Consider the following 26410-nt stretch of genomic DNA (forward strand, 5'->3'; position numbering starts at 1 on the left):
CAGAGGGAAAAGAGAAGGCTCAGGAGGTACCATGAATGTACTTCATTTAAAAAAAAATGTAAATAAGCACTTAGTAAAAATGTGTTGAATGGGGGCAGCTAGGTGGCACAGTGAATACAGCTCTGACCTTGGAGTCAGGAAGACCTGTGTTCAAATCCAGCCTCAGACACTTAACACTTACTAGCTGTGTGACCATGGGCAAGTCACTTAACCCCAATCGCCTCACCAAAAAGCCAAAAAAAAAAAGTGTTGAATGAATGTTATTTACTATAGAATTTCCCAGTGTGCTCTTTCAGGAAATTCTAGTGAATGTCAAGGCCACTGGGATGCTCAGCCCAAGAAGAGAGAGCCTAAATTGGTTTTAGAGTTTTTGGAGCTGCCTGGGAAGGTTGTAAGTAGCTCTAGATTGACCTCAGTAATCTTAATAGCCTCTTGGGTTTGGATCATAAGTCCATAATGAAGCTTCCTCGAAGATCTTGAATTGGCTCTTTCCTAGAGTGAGTGAGACTTTCAAAATCACGAAATTACGAAAGGTGGGGTGTGTGTGTGTGTTTCAAGGGAAGTAGCCTTTTCCCCCTTTTTTTGGCCTTCTTTCAATTTTTATTCATTTTGAACTTAGACACAAAAAGATAAAAGAACATTTCCATGTACACAGAACAGCATTAAAATAGATTCAATATAAAACCATGAATTTAGAGGTGTGGGTGTTTAACAGCCTCAGAGAACATACAAATGACAATACTTCTGGACAGCCTTTGCTCTGTGAACTTGAGAAGGCAGGAACATATTCTAAGATGTTCACAGTGAGTATATATGCAAATAATGTTAATAGCAAATAATGTTAATATCAATAATAAATTATGATTACAATGCAACTAACATTTATTAAATGACTTAAAATCAATTATATATGAAAGGTGAACATAAAAAGCTAGAAACTATTATTGTAATTGGGGCAGCTAAGTGGTGCAGTGGATAGAGTGCTAGACCTCCAGTGAACAAGACCGAGGTTCAAATCCAGTCTCGGACGTTTCCCAGCTGTTTGATCCTGGACAAGTCACTTGACTCTGTTTGCCTCAGTTTCCTCTTCTGGAAAATGAGCCAGAGAAGGAAATAGCAAATCACTCCAGTTTCTATGCCAAGAAAACCCCAAATGGGATCACAAAGAGGATACAAATGAAACAACTGAACAATTACTGAAATTGTTTTAATGTTTCCTTACCTTCTACTTCAGTTTTTCACTTAGTTTTTCTTAGCATTAACTTTTCCTACCTTTCTCAGGCTTTTCCCTCCTTTCTCTTCAACTTAATTCTCACTTTTTTGTTTTACTGAAGTTGGAACTAGGCCAAGGCTGGGGGCCAGAGCAGCTAAGCCTCGCCTTGGTAGAGTACAGTCTAAGTGGGGAACTTGGCTGAAACACAGTTTGGAACAGAGGACCTGGCTGTCATGAGAGTGGTGGGCAGCTCCAGTATCAAGCTGAGAGGCAGGAGAAGCAGTAGCTGGAAAAGCTAATGGATAATATCATCACCTTTAGTGCCACAGTGATTTGGCATAAAGTGAGGAATGGGAATGGGAACAGCATTGGCTCAGGTAGTCAGGATTAGTTCTGAACCAGTAACAGTCCTGAGTCATGGATGAAGGGACAAATGTAAGATGACACATTTTGAAATCAAATTGTTCAGAACAAACCGGCACTGTGTAAATGTAAGCTATTTTAAGTGATTTCTTTTTTTTTTAACACGTCTTTTTTTTGGGAGAGTTTTCTTGGCAGAAATACTGGAGTGGTTTGTCATTTTCTTCTCCAGCTCATTTTACAGATGAAGAAACTAAGGCAGACACGGGTAAGTGACTCACCGAGGGTCACACAGCTAGTGAGTATCTGAGGCCAGATTTGAACTCAGGAAGATGAGTATTCTTGACTCCAGGCCTGACACTGTGCCACCTAGCTGCCCACCACATCAAAGACTGCTGAAGAATAATTCCCCTGGTTGTCCCAACTGTATATGATTGCCTCATTACCAAGTCAAGAACTTTTTGACTGAATATCCATTGTACGCAAAGTACTATACTAAAATGAAAAATGTATAGAAAGAAAGAAATATATGTCATGGCCAACCTCTGTTGTTGACCTTACAGTTGAGGCCAACATACACAAAAAAGTAAAAACATAATAGTGCAGAGTTTTTGGAAAAAACTGTATATTTAATGGTGTAAAAGTAGAAAAAATTATGGAGTTATGAACTGATTGAAATTAAAAACTTTATACAGGAGACAAATGTTGATTGAATGGGATTTTCAAAGGGGAATAAACTAGATTGTTAGAAAGCAGAGTGTAAAATAGTTCACGAATACAAATTATACTGTGGCATTCCTAATGTTGAGGTTTAGGTTTAGGGGTGCTGGGACCCCAAAATAGTGACACACAGGTCCTACCCCAATAAATTTGACCCCAGCCTTCTTTCAGCCAAAGACAAGGTTTATTAAAGATTCACCATATTAGTCAGACTCTTAAGGAACATTTGTGATGTTTGTATTGACAATCAGGCTAGAAGAAATCTCAGTCATTGGCTAGATACTAAGAATCTGAGCACTTGGCTAGACTTAAAGAATCTGAGCATTTGCACCGCTAATGCAAGTAGGCCAGATTTTAAAGAATCTGAGCACCTTAATGGAAACAAGATGGATCGTATATACAGAAAGACTGTTGGAGGGATCTAGGAGTGGCCAAGTATTTTGGGGTGACTGGAGGAGTCTGGGAGAAGGGGTCTAGGGAGGATCTTGATGGGAGTGGCTAACAGGCTGGGGTGACTGGAGGAGCGGTCTAGGGAAGATCTTAATAGGAGTGACTGAGAGGTTGAGAATAGGATCTAGATAGGATCAAGGGTGGGAAGTAGCCTGAGTGATAGGGAAATAGCAGACAATGAAGGATGGGCTTGGTTAAGGGTAACTGAGATTGGGCATAGGTGATAATGAAAGGCCAGTTGATAGGATTATAGCCTCAGGCGAGCACTAGAGACTTCCTTGACCAAGTGGGAGAGTTCAAGCAGAGTCCAAGGTGGGGTTTTCTAAGGCCAGTAGACAATTGGGACCCAAGTTCCTTTTGGGGTAAGAGTCTAAGGTCTCAGCTTGGGCCCGAGCCCCGTCACTCATACATTTTTTAATTCTGTGGCGTTGAAAAAATATTAATAATAATATTCAGAGCAGCTAGGTGGTGCAGTGGATAGAGCACTAGAACTGAAGTTAGGAGGACCTGAGTTCAAATTCAGCCTCAGACACTTGACACTTAATAGCTGTGTGACCCTAGGCAAGTCACTTAACCCCACTGCCTAACAAACCTCTTTCCCCCCCCTTCCCCCATGGGGTACAGAAACCCTTATCAATGAATCAGGGCACCAAAAAAAAATGGCGCCGACTGAAGAGCAGGAAGGTGTGTTCAGAACAACAGGTTACATAGGTCCTAGTCGCAATCCCCTCTCCCCCCTCCTCAGGGCTATTCCCGGCAATCTACCCCAGCAACAAAGAACAAAAGACACTTTTACAACTTGCCTGGAGACAGGGAAAGGCAGGAGGTTTTCTTTTTCAAGCAATAGTTTTAGAAAGGGAGGAGGAAGTCTGATAAAGTACAAGAAGTGTTGAAAAGGATGTTTCTTTACAAGGTCAACTGGCTGCAAGTGTTTGAACAGAACAAGAAGCTATTAACTCCCTGAGAAGGCTTTATTCCCGAGAGATTCTCAGAGATCATCTCTCATACCCCCCCAAAAAATACTAATACTCCAGGTTTTTAGGCTCAAGTTTGCCAAAAACAATTTTATTTAATATTAATCTGACATCCAACCATTTCTAGCTTTAAGACAAAGATGTCCAAACTGGCCTGCCCTTCAAACATTCAGTTTTAAATGACCAAAAGGCAGTTCATAATGCAAGACTGGAGGTCAAAGAGGTAGAGGTTAGGGCTAGATGAGGAGAATTGAGAATCATCCACATAGAGATGATAATTTAATCCAAGAGAGATCAACAAGTGAAATAGTATAGATGGAAAAGAGAAGATGCCCAGGACAGAGTCCTGTGGAATACCCATGGTTAGTAGGCCTAACATATCAATTCTAAGGAAGAAAAGGCCATTCCCCTCAAGGAATTTGATAGATTTCAATAAATTTTCTCAGTGGTAAAGGGGGAGGAGGGGTGTATTAGGGCTAATCCTTCAGGCATTTGGGGTGACCTTGATACAAACAGACAAGGCAATGATATAAACAAAGGCAAAGCCAAGAACTCCTTTTTGTTAAAAGGAAGCTCAGGCAGCTAGATGGTGCAGTGGATAGAGCACTGGGCTTGGAATCAGGAAGACTCATCTTCATGAATTCAAATTCAGTCTCAGATGCTTACTGTGTGACCCTGGGCAAGTCACTTAACCCTGTTTGCCCCAGTTTTCCTCATCTGTAAAAATAAGCTGGAGAAGGAAATGGCAAACCACTCCAGTATTTTTGCCAAGAAAACCCCAAATGGAGTCACAAAGAGTTGGACAGAGTTGAACAACAATAACAAAAATCATTAGCTTAATCCAGGAGTAGGGAAACTGGGGCATTGAGGACATGTGGCCCTGTTAAGTCCTCAAATACAGCCCTTTGACTGAATCCAGACTTCAGAGAACAAATCCCCTTAATAAAAGGATTTGTTTCTGTAAAACTTGGACTCAGTCAAAAGGCTGCACCCTAGGATGTAGAAGGCCACTTGTGGCCTAGAGGCACAGGTTCCCCACCCCTGGTCCATTTCCTTAAGACAAGTCTCTTTTGGCCTCAACTTATCACCAACCTTTCCAAAAGGCTTTTCCCAGGACTCTGGAAAAGTTTTGAGATGACGGTATAGAGTTGAATTGGTTCACCAAGGGTTTGAGATGGGGAAAAGAGGAGAGAGCTGCTAGTACAGAGGAAATGGCCTGGGAGAGAACTGAGGGGTCAAGGAAATGAAGGTCACAGTCAAATGTTTCCCATTCCCACCACATGATCCCCTTTTTCATCTTAAGTTAAATCCACAAAGGGCTCCTCCCTCTTGCTGGACTTAATAGTGAAACTACAATGCTTCTTTTACTCTTTTCTCAAAATGCACCAGATTCTTAGAACATCCCTTTTTTCCTCCATATCTCAGTTCAGCTTAACCATAGCTTATAAATAGTATTCTTTTCTTTTCTTTTTTCTTTTACTCTGAGGGATACTAAGCATTTTAATGGTTAATCATGTGTCTGGACTAATTATGCAACACTGAGACTTGCCTTATACAACACAGGGTCATAAATCCATGGGAAAAAGAAATATTTGTAACCTTCCAAACATTGCCCAGATGGAGTCTCTCTCTTTTTTTTGTCCATTTTTTTCCTTCAAAAATGTATAATTTTTATGTTTTAATGTGTTGGAAATCAACCTATCAATTACTGTTAAGTGTTTTCTATGTGCCAGGCGCTCTGCTCATACAAAGATGAGAGAAAGGCCAGAGCCTCTGCCCTCAATGAGTTTACATTTTATAGCACTTACTAGAGAGTTGTAGCCAAAGAAGGGAGCTTTAGAGAGTTACAGGACTTGTGAGTGAAGTAGCTATAGGGTAGTAGAATGTCACTACCCCAATTTAGTAGTGTTAGTAATAATGATTTGATTATCATCCTCTGAGCAAGAGTTGGAAAATAGATTGGAGTTAAGGGGCTGGGTGTGATACATCTACAGCAACAGTATGGTAGATGGCAAGATGCCTGATCTAGATTGGCTGGAGTTCAAATCCAGCCTCAGACACTTACTAGCTGTGTGACCCCAGGGAAGTCACTGAACCTGGGTTTGCCTTTATCCATTAAAGAAGTAAATGGCAAACCACTATAGTATCTTTGCCAAGAAAACCCCATGGGCAGTATGGGCCAGGTCAGAAAGAGTTGGACACGACTGAAAAAACGAGAAGAGATAGAAAACTGAGGTAAAGACATTGCCTGCAGCTAGGACTCAGGGCAAATGTCCGGTCTGAGTGATTTACACTTTTCTTTCTCCTAGCATCAGGTCTTTGAAGCTTTCACAGAGAGTTCATTCAATTAGGGAAAAATCTCAAGGAATCACTTAAACCTTGTTAGGGTTCCGGGTTTTATTTTTGTTTTAGAGGGAAAAAACTTTTCTTTCGGTATGGCAAGGTGAAAGTGGAACAGAAAATGTTTGGAGCAAACATCAACAATAGAACAGGCACTTTATCCTTCTTATGTCCTGCAGAATGCTTAGTACGATGCTGTGTATACTACATAATTATAAAATTACAGAACTGGAAAGGACTTTGATTCAGTAACCTTATTTTACAATGGAATCAGTACGTAGAGACGTGAAGCTCATATCAAGATATGTATATATATATATATATATATTTTGTTTTTTTTAAACTTAAGAAACATTTTATTGTTCCCTTTTGTTTTGAAACGATTCTTTCCCCATCCTTCCTTTGTAAAACAGACAAAACAGTTAAACCAAAACAAGCAACACAGCAGCCCCTGCATCTGAGAGCTGCCCCCAGGATCATTGTTCCCCCATATATTCTGACATCTAGTGACAGTGGAACTGCCATGTTGTTCTTTGAACGAGACATTCCACCTCCCAAGTTGGGGCATTTTCCTTGGCTGTCCCTAATGAATGGAATACTCTCCTTCCTCATCTTGGCCTCCTTGCTTCTTGCTTCCTTCAAGTGGCAGCTAACTCTCACCTTTGGCAAGAAGCCTCTCCCCTATCCTTAATGGTAATTTCCCTCCTCAGTAAATTATCTCCAATTTATCCTGTATATGTCTTGTTGTTAAATAGTTGTTCTCACCATTGTCTCCCCCATTAGACTAAAAGTTCCTAGAGAGAAGGGACCTTTTTTAAGTCACTTAACCTGGTTCAGCCACAGTTTCCTTCTCTGTAAAACAGGAATAATAATACAGCACCTGCCTCCGAGGGGTGTTGTAAAATGAGAGAAAATCTGTAAAGATCTTTGCAAACCTCCAGGTATTAAATGGCATTCTTATTCTTAGTAGTTAATATTATTCAAGTAGCAATTACAGAAATGGAAATGGACAACACCCCTTAAATGTCTCCAACCACGAATGAAATTCAGGTTCTTCCCTGGGCAAGTCAACCCGCCTCGGTTTCCTCAACTATAAACTTGCAGGTCTTGGGTTAAGAGGTGACTCATCAATGAGTTCCTTCCTCTTGCTCTGTGTTAGATCATGGATTTGGCAACTTGACGGAACCAATGAGGCCGTCTAGGCCATCGCCATCATCGTTTTACACACGGGCGAAGTGAGAAGTGCGCCCGCCGCCCCCGCGCTCTGTCTCTGCCCACGAGGGCACAGGCCCGCGGCCGCCTCCTCGCCCGCTCTTCCAGCTGGGCGAGCTGGGGGGGGGGGGAGGACCGGAACAAGGAGGCCCAACGCGAGGACTGCCGGAGGCTGGCGCGCCAGGTCCACCATGGCGGGCATCCCGTTCCCCTCCCCGGCAGCCATCACAGACAGATCCACCCCCTCGCACGCGGAGAGCGCCGCGCAGCCCGCATCCCTCCCCGCCTCCCGGGACACACGCCACCTCTCCCTAGGGCCACCGGGCGTCTCCGGACCGGGCCCTCCGCCTCTTATTGGCCACTGCCGCCATAGCGCCATGTCGGCCTACGTGCGCTGCGTCTCGCCATTGGCCGCCCGGGAGCTGGGGCGGGCGCGAGAGGGGTGGGGCGGGCGCGGGAGCGCACCCGGAGCCCTCGGTTACTCTGGTTACCGGGAAGCGCCTCCAGGGCCCCCCCCCCCCCCCCGGCTCCACCGCCTCCCCCGCGCCGACGGAAGAGACGACTCACGGCCGCCTGGACGCCAATCCCGGAGCGTTGGCGGCCCTCAGCAAGAGAAGGTGGGCGGCTCGTAACCCTTCCGCCAGCCCCCTTGGCACTCGACCAGGATGCTCCAGCGTGCGCGGGTCCCGAGCCGAACCTGAGAGGACTCCCGCGGCTCCCCGCCGTCCAGGTGTGCCGACTCCCCCGGTGACATCCGGCGGCCGCCTCAGCGTCCGAGCCCGGCTGGGATGCCCGGGCTGCGTCCCTGTGGTGTCCTCCCTCCCGCGACCCAGCACGCCCGCTGCCTCTGCCCGGCCCGTGCGTGGCCGGCACGCTGAGCTCCCGTTGCTTCGGGAGCCGCCTCCCTCTCGGGACGGTCCCCCACGGACCCCACCCACCCCACCCCCACCTCACCCGTGGGCGAGGGGCCGGTCCGAGGCGTGCCGCCCTTTGGCGCGGGTGCTGAGCTTTCCCACCAACCCCTCGGCCGAGTGGGTGCTTTCACCAAACATTTTATCTTTATCTGAATTATAGCCGGTGCTTGGGAGTTTAGGGCACGCGTATCGCAGGGACACTTGACCGGGGCTCCTTGTGTCCGGAGGCGCCTGAATGTGCAGACCAGGCTGCTAGTAGCGAGGAGAAGCGCCACGGAGACTGCCCTCCCCAGCCGAAGCCCCAGACAGCCGTCTGCCATGTGGACTTTTCTAGGGATTGCCACTTTCACCTATTTTTATAAGAAATGTGGGGACTTTCTAACTTATGCCAACAAGGAGTTGTTCTTGTGTGTGCTAGTGTTTTTTTCTTTGGGTATGGTGCTGTCTTACCGATACCATTATCGGAATGGAGGACTCCATAGGCACCAGCCAAAAAAGTCTCAATTTGGGCTCTTCTCTGACATTCTTTCGTCTTTGCCATTTGTTGGCTTTTTCTGGACAAAATCGCCATCAGGTTCCGCACAGAAGGAGCAACTAAAATCCAGGAAGGTGAGTTAAATTCAGGTTTGGCGAGTGGACGAGTATCTTTACCGTTACCACTTTACCATTTTTTCCTGCATTTTTAAAGTAGGAAAATGTTTTGGGGTTAAGATTAATGCTGGTTATCTTTTGGTGATGGTGATTTAAAACGGACACAAACCTCTTTTCTCTTTTATTCAACTTCATTTTCTTTTGACTCTAAAGCCGTGGAGAGCTCCTGAAGTCATCTTGAGTCATTTAACGTGCCAGAAAAGTTTGTTCTTGTCAGAAAAGTCCTGGGACAAGTGTGTGTACATTAACTTAAGAAAAGTGGAACAAGTGAAATATTAATACTGCTTACTTGCTTATTACTGGTGTTAGCGACGTTTGGGACCTCGTCTTATGAAGTGATTGAATGGAATGAAATAAAAAGATTTAAAGGTTTTATAGGAGGCCATTATTTTAGATTCCTTGAATTTCACTGAGTGAATCTCTCAGTTCCAACGGGCTTCAGAGATAGTCCCACCGATGCCTGAAAAGGAATCCTGTAGATCTCCAGTAAATCTACAAATAATTTGTACACTTCTTGTGGCTCCTCTAAAATGGGGGTGGGAGATGGGGAATGGGAAAGGAGTAGGTGGTGGTTAAGGCCTTTTCCTTCAGTTTTAAAATTCTTTGAAAGAAAGTGGTGGCATTCCTGATTTACTCCTAAATCCAAACATCTTAAATTCACTTTCAGCCCTTGAATATTCACTTGATCATCGGAAATCTCAGATGGGACAGAAGTTAAAGTCCAATATGTTGCGCAACTTTTTCTTGGGAAAGAGTGTGTGTGGTCTACGTTTTTAATATAAGGGAAAGAATTTGACTGAGCTAAAGTATGTGAAGTTGGGAAACTTTATGTAAAACTTCGTCAAAAGCTATACCAATTTACAGGAAATATCAACTGCTTCATATTTATTTTCATAGTAGATAAATCTGATCACATTCCCACACTATTGTCATCGTTCCTTTTTGCTTTTGAATAAATTAGGCCTTTTTCTTTTTTTAAATTTTTTAAGCTTGGCCAGGATCTGGCTCCAAATTATTTTTTTCAGCTTTATTTCTCTCCTGCTCTGGCTGTGCATTGCATCCATACTGGGCTACTCTCCTGGAGCCACGGAAGTGATTTTTCTAAGCCACAAGTGTAACCATGTCTACTAAATGATCTCGTGAGGCTCCCTCTTACCTGTAGGATATATATAAATTCTCTGTTTGGCTTTTAAAACCCCTTCACAATCCTACCTTTCCAACCTTGTTAACACCTTCCCCCCAAATATTGTACATGCCCGTCAGACTGGCCATTCTATTCCTCAAATATGATACTATCTACGACCTCTGCATCTTTATATTAGGGATTAGTGTTATAGAGAATGCATTTGAGCTTGTTGGTTCATGGGCTGATTTGTTCCTTGTACCCCTTCCAGCTTCTGTTGCCTTTTTGCTCGCGCTGTTCTTACCTAAAGTTCTCTAACTCCCATAATTCTAACAGTTGAAATCCTCTCTGCCCTTCATGATCTTGGACAAATGCATCTCCATTCCTGGTCCCTCATCTCCTGACCCTTTCTTCTGTCCTCGTGCTGTGAGGAAACTCATGGGTAACCATAAAATTAAGAGTATAAGATAATGTCCTGGGACAGTGAGAGGTTGAGTGATTGTGTCCATGGTCATGCAGAGTTGGTATGACCATATGACCACGAGGCTAGAGCTGAACCCAGGTCTTTGTGACTCCAGCGTTTATCCTCTGTCAGCGCAATTACATTGCCTCTTCACATTTTATATTACATATTTCTGTGTACCTCCTGCTAGATTATTTCCTGAGTTCTGAATCTGTGTCTTACTCAAATTTGTATCTCCCTCCACCCTTACCTTAGCACAGTGAAGAGTAGAAACTCAATAAATATTTATCAAAATGATAGACCATTAAGTTCCTTGGGGACAGGAACCCAGACTTTTATACTTCTTTGTATTTGGCACAGACCTACTTACTTAATGGTGAGGCAGCTAGGTGGCACAGTAGATAGAGTGCTGGGCCTGGAGTCACAGTGGAGTCATCTTTCTGAGTTCAAATGTGGCCTCAGACACATATTAGCTGTGTGACCTTAGGTAAGTCACTTACCCTGTTTGCTCCAGTTTCCTTATCTGTAAAATGAGCTGGAGAAGGAAATGCAAGCCATGCTCTTTGCCGAGAAACCCCACTTGGGTTCACAAAGAGTCAGACTAGACTGAACAACAATAGTCTTTTACACGTAGTAGACATGTAGTGAATATTTGTTTGATTCCTTTTCCAGCTTCTGCCCAGTAGACTTAAAATTCTTCTCTCCTTTGAGTTTAGATTTCTGAAAGTAAGATGGTTGAAAAATTAGTTTCTTTATCTGTTTTGTGAGAAGAACTTGAAACCCATTCCACTTGCCTAATATTAAAACCAGTCAACAGACATTTTGTGTTGGGTATTGTACTCAACTGTCTTGGGGATATAAAGACAGAAATAAAAGTCTCTGTTTAGGAGCTTAATTCTATCAAGTGAGACAATACATATGAGTATATGAGTATGTGGATAATAAATACAAGATAAATACATTGTAGTTTGAGGAGGATACAAGTAAATGGGAGGTATCAGGAAAGGATTCACGTAGAAGCTAAAGCATGAAGAAAGAAACAAGAATTTTTAAAAATAAGTTTGTATTAGTGGCTTCTGTTTTTTACGTCATCATAGTTTTCCCCAGTATTCCTTCCTCTCTCCCTTCTAAAAGGCTCATCCCATATAACAAATAGTATTTTTAAAGACAAAGAAAAGAAAAAAGAAGAGGGAAAAAATCAGTATGTTGAAAAAAATTTGAAAACATGTTTAATGTGCAACACTTCTGGACCTCCCACCTCAATGAAGGAGTAGATTGGTGGTGTCTTCTCATCTTTTCATTCCAGTCATGCCTGATCTTTATGATTTTGCTATATTTGCTTTTGATTTTTTTGTGTATGATCGTTCCATTTACATTGGTGTAGGCATTGTGTATATTGTCTTGATTCTGCTTACTTCCCTCTGTAATCACTTCATGTAGGTCTTTCCGTGCTTCTCTGTATTCATCACAATCATCATTTCTTACAGCATAGTAATATTACGTTACATTCATATATTATGTTACATGTAATAATTTTATTTACATGTCATTTAAATATGTAATAGTATTATTTGGTCATTCCCTAAATCTATGAGCATCTACTTTTGTTTCCAATTCTTTGCTATCACAAAAAAATGCTGTTATAAATATTTCGGTGTATATAGAAACTTTCTTCTTATCGGTGGCTTCCTTGGGATATCAACCTAGTAATGAAATCTCTGTATGGACATTTGAGTCATTTTATTTGCATGATTCCAAATTGCTTTCCAAAAAGGTTCTTACACTTGTCAGCTCCACTGAGAGTATATTAGTATGCCTTCAACCCCTCCAGCACTGAGTATTGCCGTATTTTTTTGTTATCTATACCAATTTGCAGGGTATGAGAGGAAACCTCAGAGTAGGAAACAAGCATTTAATAAATGCTTTATGTGTCAGGCACTGTGCTAAGCACTTTACAAATATCTTGTTTGATCTTCACCACAAACCTAGGAGGTAGATGCTGTGATTATCCCCATTTTACTGATGAGGAAACTAAGACTCAGAGAAGTTAAATGACTTGCCTAGTGACACAACTAGTTAAGTAGCTGAACTCAAATTTTCCTCTCTCCGGTCCTATCACTATCCACTTAGCCACCTAACTTCCTAGATTCAGCTTGAGCTGAATCTTGAGGGACCTAGGAATTCACTGAGTCCCAAGGGAAGGGGAGTGTATGTCTTCCAGGCATGGAGGGCAGCCAGTGCAGAGACATGGAGACTGAAGATATTAAGTGTTATGTGTGAGGAACAGTGAGCGGGATAGTTTGAGTTGAGCATCGAGTACAGGAAGGGGAATAATGTGGGATGAGACTGGAAAAGGGCTGGGGCTAGGTGGTGAAGGATTTTTAAATGGCAAACTGAGGAGGTTGTGTTTTATTCTGGAGACAATTGGGAGCCAGTAGAATTAATTGAATAGAGAGGTGACATGATCAGAATAGTGCTTAAGGAAAATAATTTTGCTAGGTGTGTGGATAATAGATTGAAACTAGAAGACCTGAAGTAGGAAGACTAGTGAGGAGGCTGTTGCAGTAGTCCAGATGAGAAGTGATGTGGATCTGAACTAAGATGGTGGCTTTATAAGGAGTCAGAAGGGAATGAATGCAAGAGGTGTTGGGGAGGGAGAAACAGGAGGATTTATCAGCTGATTGGATATATGGCATGAGTGAGAATGAAGAGTTGAATCTAACACTCCAGTTACAAACTTGGGCGACTGGAAGGATGGTAGTGCCTCTGACACTAATAGAGAAGTTTGGAAGAGCAGTTGGTTTCAGGAAAAAGGTTCTGTTTGGGGCATGCTTGAATTTGAGGTATTTAAGAGACAGTTTAAAATGTTCAGTAGGCATTTGGTGATGCAGGACTGGATCTCAGGAAAGAGGCTTGGGGTGGATATGTAGATCCTTGAGACATTTGCATAGAGCTGATATTTTAAAACCTATGAGAACCAATGAGTTCACTAAGTAAGAGTACAGAGAGATAAGAGAAAAGGACCCACTGAACCCACACAGGAGACTGAGAATGAACCAGAAGGGAGCATAAAAACCCAGAGAGGAAAAGATCCAGGAGAAGAGGTGGAGTGGTCAGCAGTGCTGTTTGCAGCCCAGCTGTTAAGAAGAATGATTGAGAAAAGTCCATCGTGTTTGGCAATGAAGAGTCCACTGGTAACTCTGGAGAACAGTTTCAAAGTAAAGGAATTGTCTTGTGTGACCTTCCTCTTCATCCTTAACTCACTACTTCAGTTTCAGATCAGATCATTTTGTGGTCATTTTGGTTGTTTCTCATTTTCAGTAAAGCTTCTCCAACTACCTGCTCATTCAAGTCACCTATGTTTTTCCCTCAGAGTCATAGATTTATCTAAGCAAGTGACTTAAACCCTCTATTGCTAGCCAACACATTGTGGTGGAACCCCACAAACCCCTCTTGTGCCCTTCTTCCTCCTTTTTAAATTGCTAGATCTTTGATGATAGGTGTTATCTCCCTATCAGAGCTCCCTCTACAGATGCATCAAGCTCAGGAAAACATTCTCCCTTGTTTTGCAGTCATCTTTTTTATTATACTATGTTGTGGAAATGCATGTTTTATTCCATAAATTAAAAATAAAATAAATTTTTTAAAAAGAGAGTTGTGAGGAGAGGCAGATTTGGGGCATAAGGGAAATGAATTTGGTCTTGGATATGTGAATTTGAGGTGCTAGAAGAAATCAAGGAAGAGAGATCAAGCAGCAGTTGGAAATACAGGACTGAACTTGGGGGTGATAAAGAATACAGAATTTTCAGGTGGAATGGGCCTCAGCAGCTTAATCCAGCCCATAACCCCAGAAGAGTCCATCTATAGTTCAGTAAACTTACCTGATATGAAGCCTACATTTTCCTCTTTGTAACTTCCACTGTTGTTCCTGGTTCTGCTTGCTGGGGCCAAACAAAAGACAACATTCATGTCCTCTGGGTCTTGTCTTCAGGCTGAAAATACTCAGTTCCCTCATCTAATCCTGTATGGAAGCTTCCTTTCAGGTACTAATTGGTTAAGTGACTAGCCTATGGTTTTATAGCCAGTAAGTGTTTGAGGCAGAAGTTCCTCCATCCACTGTGCCATACTCCTGTATTTTATTATCATTTCATTCATCTTCTCTTTTTTGATGGGGTTCAGATAGAAACAGTCCTGGGACAAGTCACTATCCTATATTAGTCTTCTGTATTTTCTGGACTATTGGACAGATGGACAAAATAACTGCTTTTTGTAGTTGAGTGAGGGGATTCAGATATACATTCATCCTTGGCAGACACACCAAAATCACCCTTGGTACAATTCTTGTGGTAGACATCACAGTTGAGATGAAAAGAAACCTCATCTTGTTCCTTTCTTTGCTAGAGTGTTAAATTTGGAAAGATTTCCATTTCCATGTAGTTTGGATAGTGGATATTTAGTACAGTGACATTTATTAAAAATGGACTTGTTTTTATGGACCAGTCTGTATTCCAGTTCCAGTGAAGTTAATTGGTCAAATTCTCCAGGATATTTTGAAGTCTGTATTTGTAGTGTGAGTATCTGTCATTTTATCAGTCCATGAATGACATTAAGCTTTGGAGGTAAAACTCTTGCCACCGATCATGTTTTCCTAGGTAAAAATATATTGTTCTTCAGTGACATGTTGTATAGTTTCTACTATTTCTTTGTATAACCTACATTGTTCATTAAAATTGGGTTCCTTCAGGATAACCCTTCTGTAATTTTTGGTGGCAGTGGCAGGTCCTGAATTGCTTCTCCTCTGTTTCCACAAACCAATCCAGCCATTGTTCAATGCTTTGTAAGCATTTTGTTGACTCAGTTGATTTGGGTGTCTTCAGTAGAGGGCCTTTGATTCCATTCTTGGATCTCAGCACAGTGCTTTATACTTGGTAAGTGTTTAATAAATGCTTTTTCTTTCATTCATTCATTTTATAGGCTCTACTGGGGAAGTAAACCACATTCAGTTGTGTTTGACACATCCAATGGTGTGTGTCTGTAAGCAGCCTTACTCTTACTTAGTGAAGTTATTTCTGCTTGTTCCAGAAATATTTCTTCAGGTTTTTAACCTGTTTTTCTTGTAGTCTTAAGACTATCAATCTTCCCTCTCCTTTTTTTTTCTTGGCAAGGAAGTGATAGTTGACCTAGAGTGGAAAAGGCCTTCATTTCACTGATATTGTATGTGTTTTTTATTAAAATGCTTTCCAGATCTGTTCTGTCCATTTTTCCATTCCAGAGGTATGCATGGACCGACATTACATAGATGTTAATTGCTTTAAATGTGTTCTTGACATTCAGCTCTTATTCCAAAATGCCAGTCTGCTGTTGACTTAAGTGAAGAATTTTATATTTTTCCAGTCTAAATGACACTTTGATGTCATTGGAGAAAGATTCCTTGAGATAGAAGAGCCCTTTGAAATTTTTTGGGGGGGAGGGGGTTGTTTGTTTGTTTTTTTTGGTGGAGCCATATAGCTTGATCTTTTGACTTGATTCCTTCTTTAACTTGGAATTTTACTTAGTTCTGAGATTGTAATGGGCTTAAGACTAGACAGAATCATAATGGGTTTTAACTGTCTTTCTTAAAAATGCCACATTTTCTACCAGATATTCCTGATGTTATTATCATTGGCGCATGTTTTAAACTTAAAACAATTATCACTATTTTTAAAACACTGGATGGACCAAGATACTGATGGACTAGAAGAGATGTGAATTAGCCATCCTCCTCCCTCCCTCCCAACTCCCACAACATCATCTGGGACTGTTGAGAACAGGAGGTTGTGGTGCAAACCTGGGGCATACTAGGTTTAACTTTGCCCTGAGGGTGGATTGATCTAGAACCCAACTGTGGACCTTTTGGTGAAGAAGAGTATAGAACAGTTTTTAGGACTTGGGCAGATAACTTCTAAAACCCCCGGAGCCCTCCTAGCAGGTTGCACTTAACCTCCTTGATAAATATATTTGTATTAAATTATTTGCTTTTTTGAACGTTTTGGCTCCCAGAGATCCATTGCACCAGATGCAGAATTGGACACTAGATCTGGGATTATTGGTTTAGGGAGTTTCTAAGAGGCTGGTTCTGTAACCACTATAGAACATTGAATAATAATAATAACCAGCATTATAGAGTGCTTTAAAATTTGCAAAGTGTTCTACATGTTATCTCCTTTGTTTCTTACAACAGCCTGTGAGAGTAAGTGCTGTTATTATCCCCATTTTACAGATGAGGAAATTGAGACTAAAACAGGTTGAGTGACTTGCCCAAGATCACAGAGATAGTAATTATAAGACAGGATAAACTCAGGTCTTCCTAATTCCCAGTCCACTAATCTAGCCACTGCCCACCTAGCTGCCTACTCTGCCTCCTTATTATTTCAAGTAAACATAACAATAGCAATTATGGGAGACTTTTCAGTGAACCTACAGAAGATGAACTTAAATCCTTAATACTTTAGTTCATCCACAAATGGCAGTTATTTAATTTATCTGTGCAAAGTCCACGGAACATTAAATACAAAAGAATAAGGTATTATTTTGCCTCAGGACTGTTTCTATCTGAACTCTATTGAACACGATGAGGAAAAAATTTTTTAAGCTAGAAGTGAAACCCCTCAAAGCCCAACCTGTTGTTTACTTCATGTGGGGTGGAGGGAGGTGGTGGTAAGACAAGTCTTTCACAAAATCATAGAATTTTGAGTATTGGAAGAGGGACCTCAACAGCCATTTCCAAAAGGAGTCACAACTATCACATACCCAATAAGTGGTTATCTAGCCCTTGAGCTCAGCGAAAGGGAACCTGCCACCCCTCCGGGCAGCTCATCCAATTTTGAGGCAGTTCAACTTGTTACTCAGTTTTTTGTGAGATCAAATCTAAATTTTCCAGTTTCCATCCTTTGCTAAACAAGTCTAACCTCCTCCTCTATGTGACAGCCCTCCAAATACTTAGTATTTGGATACAACTTTTATGTCCTCGCCCAGTCTTCAAGCTAAATGTCTATGCTTTCTTCATATAACATAGCCTCAGGGCTCTTTGCTATCCTGATTGCCAACCCCCTCTGGATCCTCTCTGGCTTATCAGTGCCCTTCTTAAACTGTAATTCTAGAATTGACCACAGTACTCCAGATAAGATCTAGCATGAGCAGCAGAGTGAGGCTGTCATCTCTCTGTTCTTGAAAGCTCTGCCCCTCTAAATGCAGCCCCAAATCTCAATAGCTTTTTTTGGCTGTCATATTACACTGTTGACTCACTGAAGTTGCAGGCCTCTAAAGCCCATATTTTTTTTTTTAGAATGCTGACTAGCCGTACCTCCCCCATCTTATACTTTGAAAATGGATTTTTCTAAACCTGTGTAAGACTTTACACTTATTTCTTTTGAATTTCATTTTAGTAGTTTCATCCCAGTGCTCCATCCTGTCAAGATCCTTTAGGAACTGTGTGAGTTACCCATCCTAGCTTTGTGTTGTCTGCACATTTGCTGAGTATACCACCTATACTTTTATTCAAGTCGTTAATAAAATTCACTTGATAACAAATGTCTTTGTGTGCTTTAAGACTGCTACAGTCACTGTGAAGGCCTAGAAGGAACTCTGAAACATTGTCGACTGGACCCTGGTGACTCCACCGATGGGTTTAGCATCCCAGCCATTGTCATACAACCACTCCTATAAATCTGAGAAATAGACAGGGTAGTGTAAACTTGCTGGCTGCCTTGGAGCTGTCATGATGACCAGCCTGTCCATGACGGATAGCAGAATAAGTTGTGGTCCTTTGTGCTGTGGTACCACAAGGATCCAAGGTACCTCAGCAGAAATCAGACTACCCAACGCCCCCCCCCCCCCCCAGATTTTTAGATGGTGCTGATCACTAAAGCAGGCAAACTGAGTGAACATGAAATGAGTTGCAGATATGAATCATTTATTATGTGCCTATATTACATAGTAACAAAATTGGAAACAAATCATATTTGGTATAGGCAAGTATTTCATACTGCCCTTTGTTAATGGTATCCTTAGCTTCAGATTTCACAACTATGTATTAGAGATTATTGTAGGACAACCCTAAGAAAAAGCTTCATTTCTAAGTCCAGTTTAGATAAAAATAAGAGTAGGGATTGAGGAGTTGCTTAAATCTGAAAAGGGACAAGTTGAACTTGAAGGCCTTGAAAATCTGCACGTGATACAAACTCTAGAAATGCCACCAAATAATAACACAAATAGGAAACATGCTGATGACTTGAACAAGTTTGGAAAATAGATAAGAATAGTAAGACTAGAATTTTGTTTTTTTGGGGTTTTTTTTGTTTTTTTTTTCTTTTCATTTTTTGTATTTTTAACATGTGTTTTTAAAACTTTGGGTTACAGATTTTCTCCCTTCCTCCCTCCCCACCCACCCTCATTGAAAAGGCAAGCATCTCAATACAGGTTATAAATGTGTAGTCATGTAAAACACTTCCATAGTAGTCCTGTTGTGAAAAACTAAGTATATTTCCCATCATCCTATCCTACCCCCCATTTATTCTATTCTCTCTTTTGACCCTGTCCCTCCTCGGAAGTGTTTGCTTTTGATTATCTCGTCCCCCAACTGAGACTAGAATTTTGAAAAGTCGTTTTTGAGTTTGATGGCACATAGCTAGTAGACCAACTACGCCAAAACAGACTAGATTTTTAAAAAGCTGGTAACCATTATGAATTAACATGTTCTCCCTCAATGTCTGACAAAATATAAAAACATTTTTAGGACTTACACATAACAGTATTGCTGTGGCCAATGTCAAAATAATGACTATGGGAGGAAATGTGTAGTTATCTGGAAATACTAAGGACAGAAATCCAAGAAAGTCAAGTACCATCACTATGGCAGAAGTAGCTTGAGAAAACTATTGAAGCCCTGTGGAAAGAGACAGGAAAATTATATAGATGTCTATTATGAGATAATAAACAAGTGGTGATTATGCTGATATTAGATTGATTAGATTGATTCATAATAAAATAGGATTTGGACTAGATTATTTCCAAGATCCCTTTCGATTATAAAATCCCATAATTACTACGTTGTCTAGAATTTCTTATTTGTGTAGTACATTTTAGAAATAGAATGCCCAAACTCACGAAAGAAGGAAAAACACAGAAAACTTAAGCTTCCTCTACTCCATAGGCACTTAAATTTTAGCAAAATAGTATTAACAGAAACTTAAATGTGATAGAGAAAGGGAAGATCAATACACAATTATATTGTTATACTCCTTTCGTTGATAGAAAATACAACTTTTCAAGCTTTGGTAGGTCTTGAGCATTTGTTTTCACTCAAATAAAAAGTATTAAGTTTACTGTGTGCCATCAAACACTGTACAAGTCTGGGGCTGCAACTACAAATAATGGAACTACCCAGACCAGCAACAAATTTATATTTTAATGGGAGAGACAATACATACATATGTGTGTGTGTGTGTGTATGCATACATAGTATAAATATAAAACTAAAAACACAGAGTAGTTCAGTATAAGGTACTGTGGTAGGGAAGCCACTAGCAGTTGTGGGAAAGAAGATCAGAAAGGCTTCATGCAACTGATGGTGCTTGAGCTGCATCTTAAAGGAAAAAAGTGCTCTATGAGTTGGAGGCGAGGAGGGAGTGAATTCCAGGAATAGGGAACCGCCAGTTCAAAGGCCTAGGGATGGGAAATGGAGCGTTGTGAGGAAGAAACAGCCAGAAGGCCAGTTTGACTGTGGGTTAAAATTGTATCTTGTCGTAGTCTGCCTTTGGTTCTATGATCTGTACATCTCAGGAAAGTTCCAGACATCCACATTAAGGTCAGCAGAACTCCAAATGATGCTGGTAACTCTGAGATGACATGGATATGTTCACTTACTGACAACTTTGAGATTATTTAAATATGTTAATGAGCTAACCCCTAGGGTAGCACCAGATAAGAGTTAGTCTGGTCCCCCCAAAAAACCCTGTAAAAATGATACTTCAAACTCCGCACATCCCACCCCCAGCGCTATTCCATCTCCATCGGGTCCATGCTGACCAGTTCTTCCAACTCCAACCCATGGTTACATGAGTGATTATTATGCCTCTCCTCCCTATTCTCTTCCCCACTATTCCCCGCCTTCCTTCATCACCCTATGCCCCAATCCCCATACCATCTGCCTCTGTACCCCTTTTTGCTGCTTGTCTCTGCACTGTCTGCCATTTTCTCCTGTACCTTCTGTGCCTTATTAAAGTGTAATTGCCACCTTACTTCCTGCTGCCATTGTGGTCTTTCCCAGCCCAAAGAACCTGGTTTGCCTATCCCATTTCATAATTTCACAAATTAATTAGAAATTCAGGTTGGATCACAGAGTATGGGCAGGGAAGTAATGCTGTCCAGTAAAGAAAGATAGACTGGGGCTAAGTTACGTAGGGCATTAGAAGCTAAACATCATGTTTTAAAGCCTAAACAATTAATGATTTGTAGCTGCTGATTTCCAAGCTGTAAATGCTCACATTGCAAATTTAACAAAGAGAGTTGTTGGAGTTGACTTCAATACACCTTGCCTTATCTTTTTGGATTTTATATAAGATTGTTAACTCAGAAGCCGTAGGGGTTGGAAGAGTAAACTTCCAAATACCCACAGAGCTTTACAAGGGGGAATGGCTTTAATTAATACAGCTATATACAAATATATGTGAACATGCATTTGTTCTCTAGCAAGAAATATAAATTCATTGACGTTTCCCAGAAGAAGGATGGAATTTTAAATTATAAACTTATAAGATGCAAATTAATCATTATATGAATCATTAAAAAGGTAATAAAAATTACAGTCGAGAGAGGAGAAAAAAATTCTTCTTCAAACCGTCATTTAAGAAGAGCCCCCAAAGTAGCCATGTCTCCCTCTTTCCCACCTGGCTTCTCCATCATGCCCCTATACCAGCTACCTTCCTCTTCTCCCTTTTCATTTTCAGTGTCTTGTCTTCCCTGTTAAGTTGTAAGTTCCTTGAGGACATGGCTTTCTTTTTCATATTTGTATCCATAGCACAGTTCCAGGCACATAATAGATGTTTAATAAATATCTATTATTAACACAAGACAATATGAAATGAATCATGAGTCAGTTATAACAAGCTCCACAACACCCACCTAAACAGATCACTGAAGACAAAAAATGAAATGTAATTGGAAAAAATGACGTAGATACCAATGAAATTTAACCAACAGAAATCAAAAAAGGGCCTAAAATGTACCTTAGTCCAAAAAATACTTAATCTTGCCTAGCAAAGGGACAAAGGTGGTTTAGAATATGAACCTTACTGGAAAATCTTATGGAGAAGGATAGTGGACAGTTATGAACAGTTGTACCTCAAAAAAGTAAGAAGTAATGGAAGGTACTAAGAAAACCAACTAAAGTCAACTCATCTCAAGGAGTTTAAGCATCAAATTGTAAAGACAATAAGTGAATAAAAGACAGAACAGATCTACAAAGATTTTAGCGTCAAGAACGGTGGAGGTAACCCACGGAGAAGAGGAAGAGAACAAATTTGGGAAGAGTAACTAGACTAAACCAAATGTCCCTGTGCTGGAGGTGGCACAAGATACAGAGAGAACAAACTGTATGTTTAATTTTCCATCTATACAAAATGTTGATGAGAATAATCTATCCATATGTTGAATGCATCTTTGATGAAGGTAATAGTAGGAAATTAGCAGGCATTCATAAATGATGGTAAACATACATGAACTACATCTTTACTATCACATAAATGACTGAAAGAGGCAGCAAATACAATATCCTACCCTGCTTATTTTCTGTAGACGATAAAAAATGCAAACATTTGATTTGGCACAGCAAAATGCCAACTTAAATTTTGTCTTTCAACAGAGTACCTCCCAGGCATATGTCAGAGTTATGCCATATTCAAGTGTATGTTCATTACTGTCATGGAGAAGATTCAATGCATGGTTCAGGTCAAAGAGAAATTTCCCCATAGCAGTTAAGTCTTCTCAACATTCCTGTTTTTGTAGAAGACATTGGCTTCATCCATTCACAGAATACTGTAATCTGACAGAGTTTGGCCTAACCATGCATACACAAAAAATTCAAGTAGATGAAAAATGCCTATTGCCTAAACCAGAGATGTCAAACTTACTGCCCCTCCCTGGTCTGAAAAGACCAGATTAAAATGTAATTGGGAAATGTTTAGTAAATTAAGTAAAAAATATAATATGATATAATAATGTTAATTTGTAGTTTTCTAAGTCAATATGTGAGATAAGGGTCCATTTCTATTTGAGTTTAACATCACGGGGCTAGACTATGCTATTTCTTGGACAGACATGGTAAATGGACAATGAGTTGGGCCCAGAATTAATTAGAAGGAGGACAGCATTCTAGATTGCATTTAACACTCCCAAACTTATCCATGAAACAAAGGCTTACCTTTTGAAAATGAGTAGTCTACTAGTATTATTATTGTACTGCTTTGAGTTGCAGAGTCCTGTAATTCTGAAGAATTAAAAATGATTATCAACCAGAGAATGAAATAAAAACATATGGTAGACGAGAATAGGCTGGATCAGGTTACAAACAAGGAACTACAAAAGAAAAGCAGGGAGAAGGATGCCATGAGGAAAATCATGACCAAGAAAAGAAGATAGAATGGTTACACAGAGTAAGGAATAATCAGTAAACTAGGCCCAGGCATCTTGTGATGCCAGGAGAAAATGGGGAAGGACCCCAGCACATAGGGTGCATTCCTTGTAACCATCTCATGGGAGGGCATGGACAAGCGTTAACATAGGTGGGTTGAGATTTGCATTGTTGGAGAGACTATCTACATAGATGAAATCACACATCCCTTTAAGTACTGTAGCACAAACTCAATATGTCCCCTTACTATTTCATGACATTTTCTCTTAGAAATCTAGCCTTTATCGTTTCTCACCTGATCAATACAAGATACTCTTACCAGCCTCCCAAGTCAGCCTCCCTGACCCACTGCTGCCTGTAATCTCTGTAACTTCCCTGCTCAAAAGTGAGTGAGATAAGAGGCCTCATTCCTCCCTGCTCCACCTTTACCTTGTAAAATCCAAACTTCTTGGTCTGGCATCCAAAGCTTCCACAATCAGGTTTACTCCATGGTTTCCCTTTTTTTTAATATCCCTGCGCTTTAGTCAAAAAACTGGACTACTTGTCTTCTCCCTAACATTTTCTACTCTACTACCTCTGTATCTATACTTGTACAGTTTCCTGCACCTAAAATGTCCTTTTTCTCTCCCCCAAACTCCATCTTTACCTGCTGAAATACCTCCAAGTCCAACTCATGTATCATCTTCTACAAGCAGCCTTTCCTGATTGCCTCAAACAGAAGTGACTCTTGCTTCTCTGAACTTCCAATGCAACTAGTTTATAGTTAGTTTATGCACTTAATCACATTCTACTTCATATTTTGGATATCCTTAATTCCCAGAACCATACCTTGCAAAGCAGCTACAACAGATTCAGCAAAAGAATGTATAAGGATATACCTCAAATACCAGTTGTATCTTCTACTCCACATCAAACTTGTATTAAAAACAAAAATGTAGTGTGTCTGTGCTTCCATACAAGTCCATCAATAAACTCTGTCTTTTGAGGGGGTCAGGCTCTTTAAGATCAAGGAGATTCGCCTTTCAAAGGCTAGCTGTCAACTGATGAAGCCTTCTCAATCTGGCTTTCATCTTCATCACTCAAATGAACTGGCTGTCTTCAAAGTTACCAAGGATTTCTTAACTGCCAAATCTGATGTTCTAGAATGAGGCACCTGAGTAGGACTTTAGTGGAGCAATGTTTGCTTAGCCTGTGGTAATGAAAGTTGGGGGGAGCTAGGTGGCACAGTAGATAGAGTGCTGGGCCTGCAGTCAGGAAGATTCATCTTCCTGAGTTCAAATCTGGTCTCAGTTAACTTCACCCTATTTGTCTCAGTTTCCTCATCTATACTTTGCCAAGAAAACACGAAATGAGATCACGAAGAGTCAGACACACCTGAAACGACTCAACAACAGCAATGGAAGTTTAATCCCAGACATGACAAGGAGATTGTTGGTTAGGTCCCATCTAGGTGCTATTCTGTTTTTTTAGGTGTGACATTTTTAAGGAGGCTATTAACAAAGTAGAGTACATCCAGGAGATAGTGTGGAAGTTGGAAACTATGTAAATGAGGTTCAGTCAAAGGCATTATTAGGGATGTTTAAGTTGAAGAAGTAAAGATGGGGCCTGGTGGTTGCCTTCAGTTGTGTGAAGTTTCCTCATGTAGAAGTAGGGATTCGACATTCTGTGTGACACCAGAGGATAGTAGCACCAATGGATGACAATTACAGGGAAGCAAATTTTGGGGTCAATTGACAAAAGGACTTCTAATAATTAGTAGCCTCAAAGAGGTGAAATAACCTGAGCACACAAGGAGTGGCAGAGCTAGAACTGGAACCTAGGTCTTCTGACCCCAGAGGCAATGGTCTTTCTCCTATATTATGCCATTTTCTATTGAAAATTGAATGGGCCGTTTTGAAAGATGGTGAGTGCCCTGTCACTGAAGTTTCCCATTAAGAGGGATGCTACGGATGGAGTTGATCATTCCACATGGATTTAGAGTGGATAACTTTTAGATTCTAGGGTTCTCTGACTCTAATACTGATTCTAATCATTCTAAATCTGATAATTTATGGTTTGGAGAGCTTCCTGTCAAAGCAAATGGCATTTCTTAGAATATAGTGCCTGGCACATAATCTAGTATGTTGGACACATTCAGATGTTTGTTGAATGAATGAATAAATAAGATTTGTACCCTACTAGGTTTTGGAAACCCCTTTCAATATGAAGTTCATTGTCTTTCCTGGAGTAGAAATTCTTCAATTTATCTCCTGAATAATTTCCAAAAATATGTTTTGGGAAAAGAATGTTTTTATTTATTTGTAAATATTTGTAATGTAGAATGTGTTTTTATTTATTTACTTATATTTTAGAGCTGAATAGTAAATTTCTTTATTGACCTCTAATGCTTTACTAAAAATAATTTTTTATGATGGTAGCAACTCTTAAGTTCTTTTAGTTAAAAGCATTTCATGTAGGGGTGGGAAATTGCATTTAGTAGTATTAAAAAGGAAAGGAAAGTTAAAGTGACGATGGCCTGATACTTAGGAAAACTTCTGGAGTTTTTACATTAACATTGAACTCCCATAGCTCACAGCAATTTATTGCCAACAAATCTGTTGTTTTTAAATGTCAGAGGATATAATGCTATTATTTTTATAGGCAAGTGCTTTGACACATATTTAAATGTCAGTTGTTTATCAGAGTGACTAAGTGAGAGAGAAAAAGAATTAAAATTCAGTGTTATCTCTTTTCTTACACAGGGCAAAAAGGAAGTGGATGCTCCAGAGTCAACTCTACAAGGAACAGTTGTATCTGCATTAGTGACTTCTGAGTGTGACCCAGAAGTTATTATTGTAGGATCAGGTGTACTTGGGTCTACTTTAGCTACAGTACTTGCCAGAGATGGAAGAAAGGTGACAGTAATTGAGAGAGATTTAAAAGAACCTGACAGGATACTTGGAGAGTTGTTACAGCCAGGAGGCTTTTGTGCTCTTAAAGACCTGGGTCTTGAAGGTAGGTATATATAATGCCAAGATTCTAACTTTTTTCATTGCTATTTGGTGACATACAAAATTTCTGTGTATAGCTGCTTCATACAAAACTTCTTTAACTCAATTAAACGTACATCTCTTATTTCAGTTTATGTCTCTGGAAGCTCATTGAATTCATTAACTTTCAGCTTGACTGAAAACAGAACATAATGGTAACACAAAGGGGCTGATTAGTTTGGGGAGATGGCCAGAAGTTTTTGATAGAATGACTTGAAGATACTACTGTCTAGCTTCTTTTCAGTAGAAAAATGTTCTAGATGCCAAATTTTGTAGTGGAGGATAGAAAGAGAC

At 40.5% G+C, this 26410-nt stretch overlaps 1 protein-coding gene across 1 annotated transcript in view; it reads left to right on the forward strand.

The window, feature by feature from the left end:
- Positions 1-8418: 8418 nt before the first annotated feature.
- Positions 8419-26410, forward strand: part of LOC114030696 (squalene monooxygenase-like) — a 34922-nt gene continuing 16930 nt past the window's right edge. Inside the window, exons 1-2 of the mRNA XM_027845565.1 lie at positions 8419-8792; positions 25829-26081. Of these exons, the coding sequence (XP_027701366.1) occupies positions 8502-8792; positions 25829-26081 (544 nt within the window). The 5' untranslated portion in view covers positions 8419-8501. The remainder of the gene's footprint in view (positions 8793-25828; positions 26082-26410) is intronic.

Source organism: Vombatus ursinus, unplaced genomic scaffold (assembly GCF_900497805.2).
Source record: "Vombatus ursinus unplaced genomic scaffold, bare-nosed wombat genome assembly UNPS02014973.1, whole genome shotgun sequence".
Lineage (NCBI taxonomy): Eukaryota > Metazoa > Chordata > Mammalia > Diprotodontia > Vombatidae > Vombatus > Vombatus ursinus.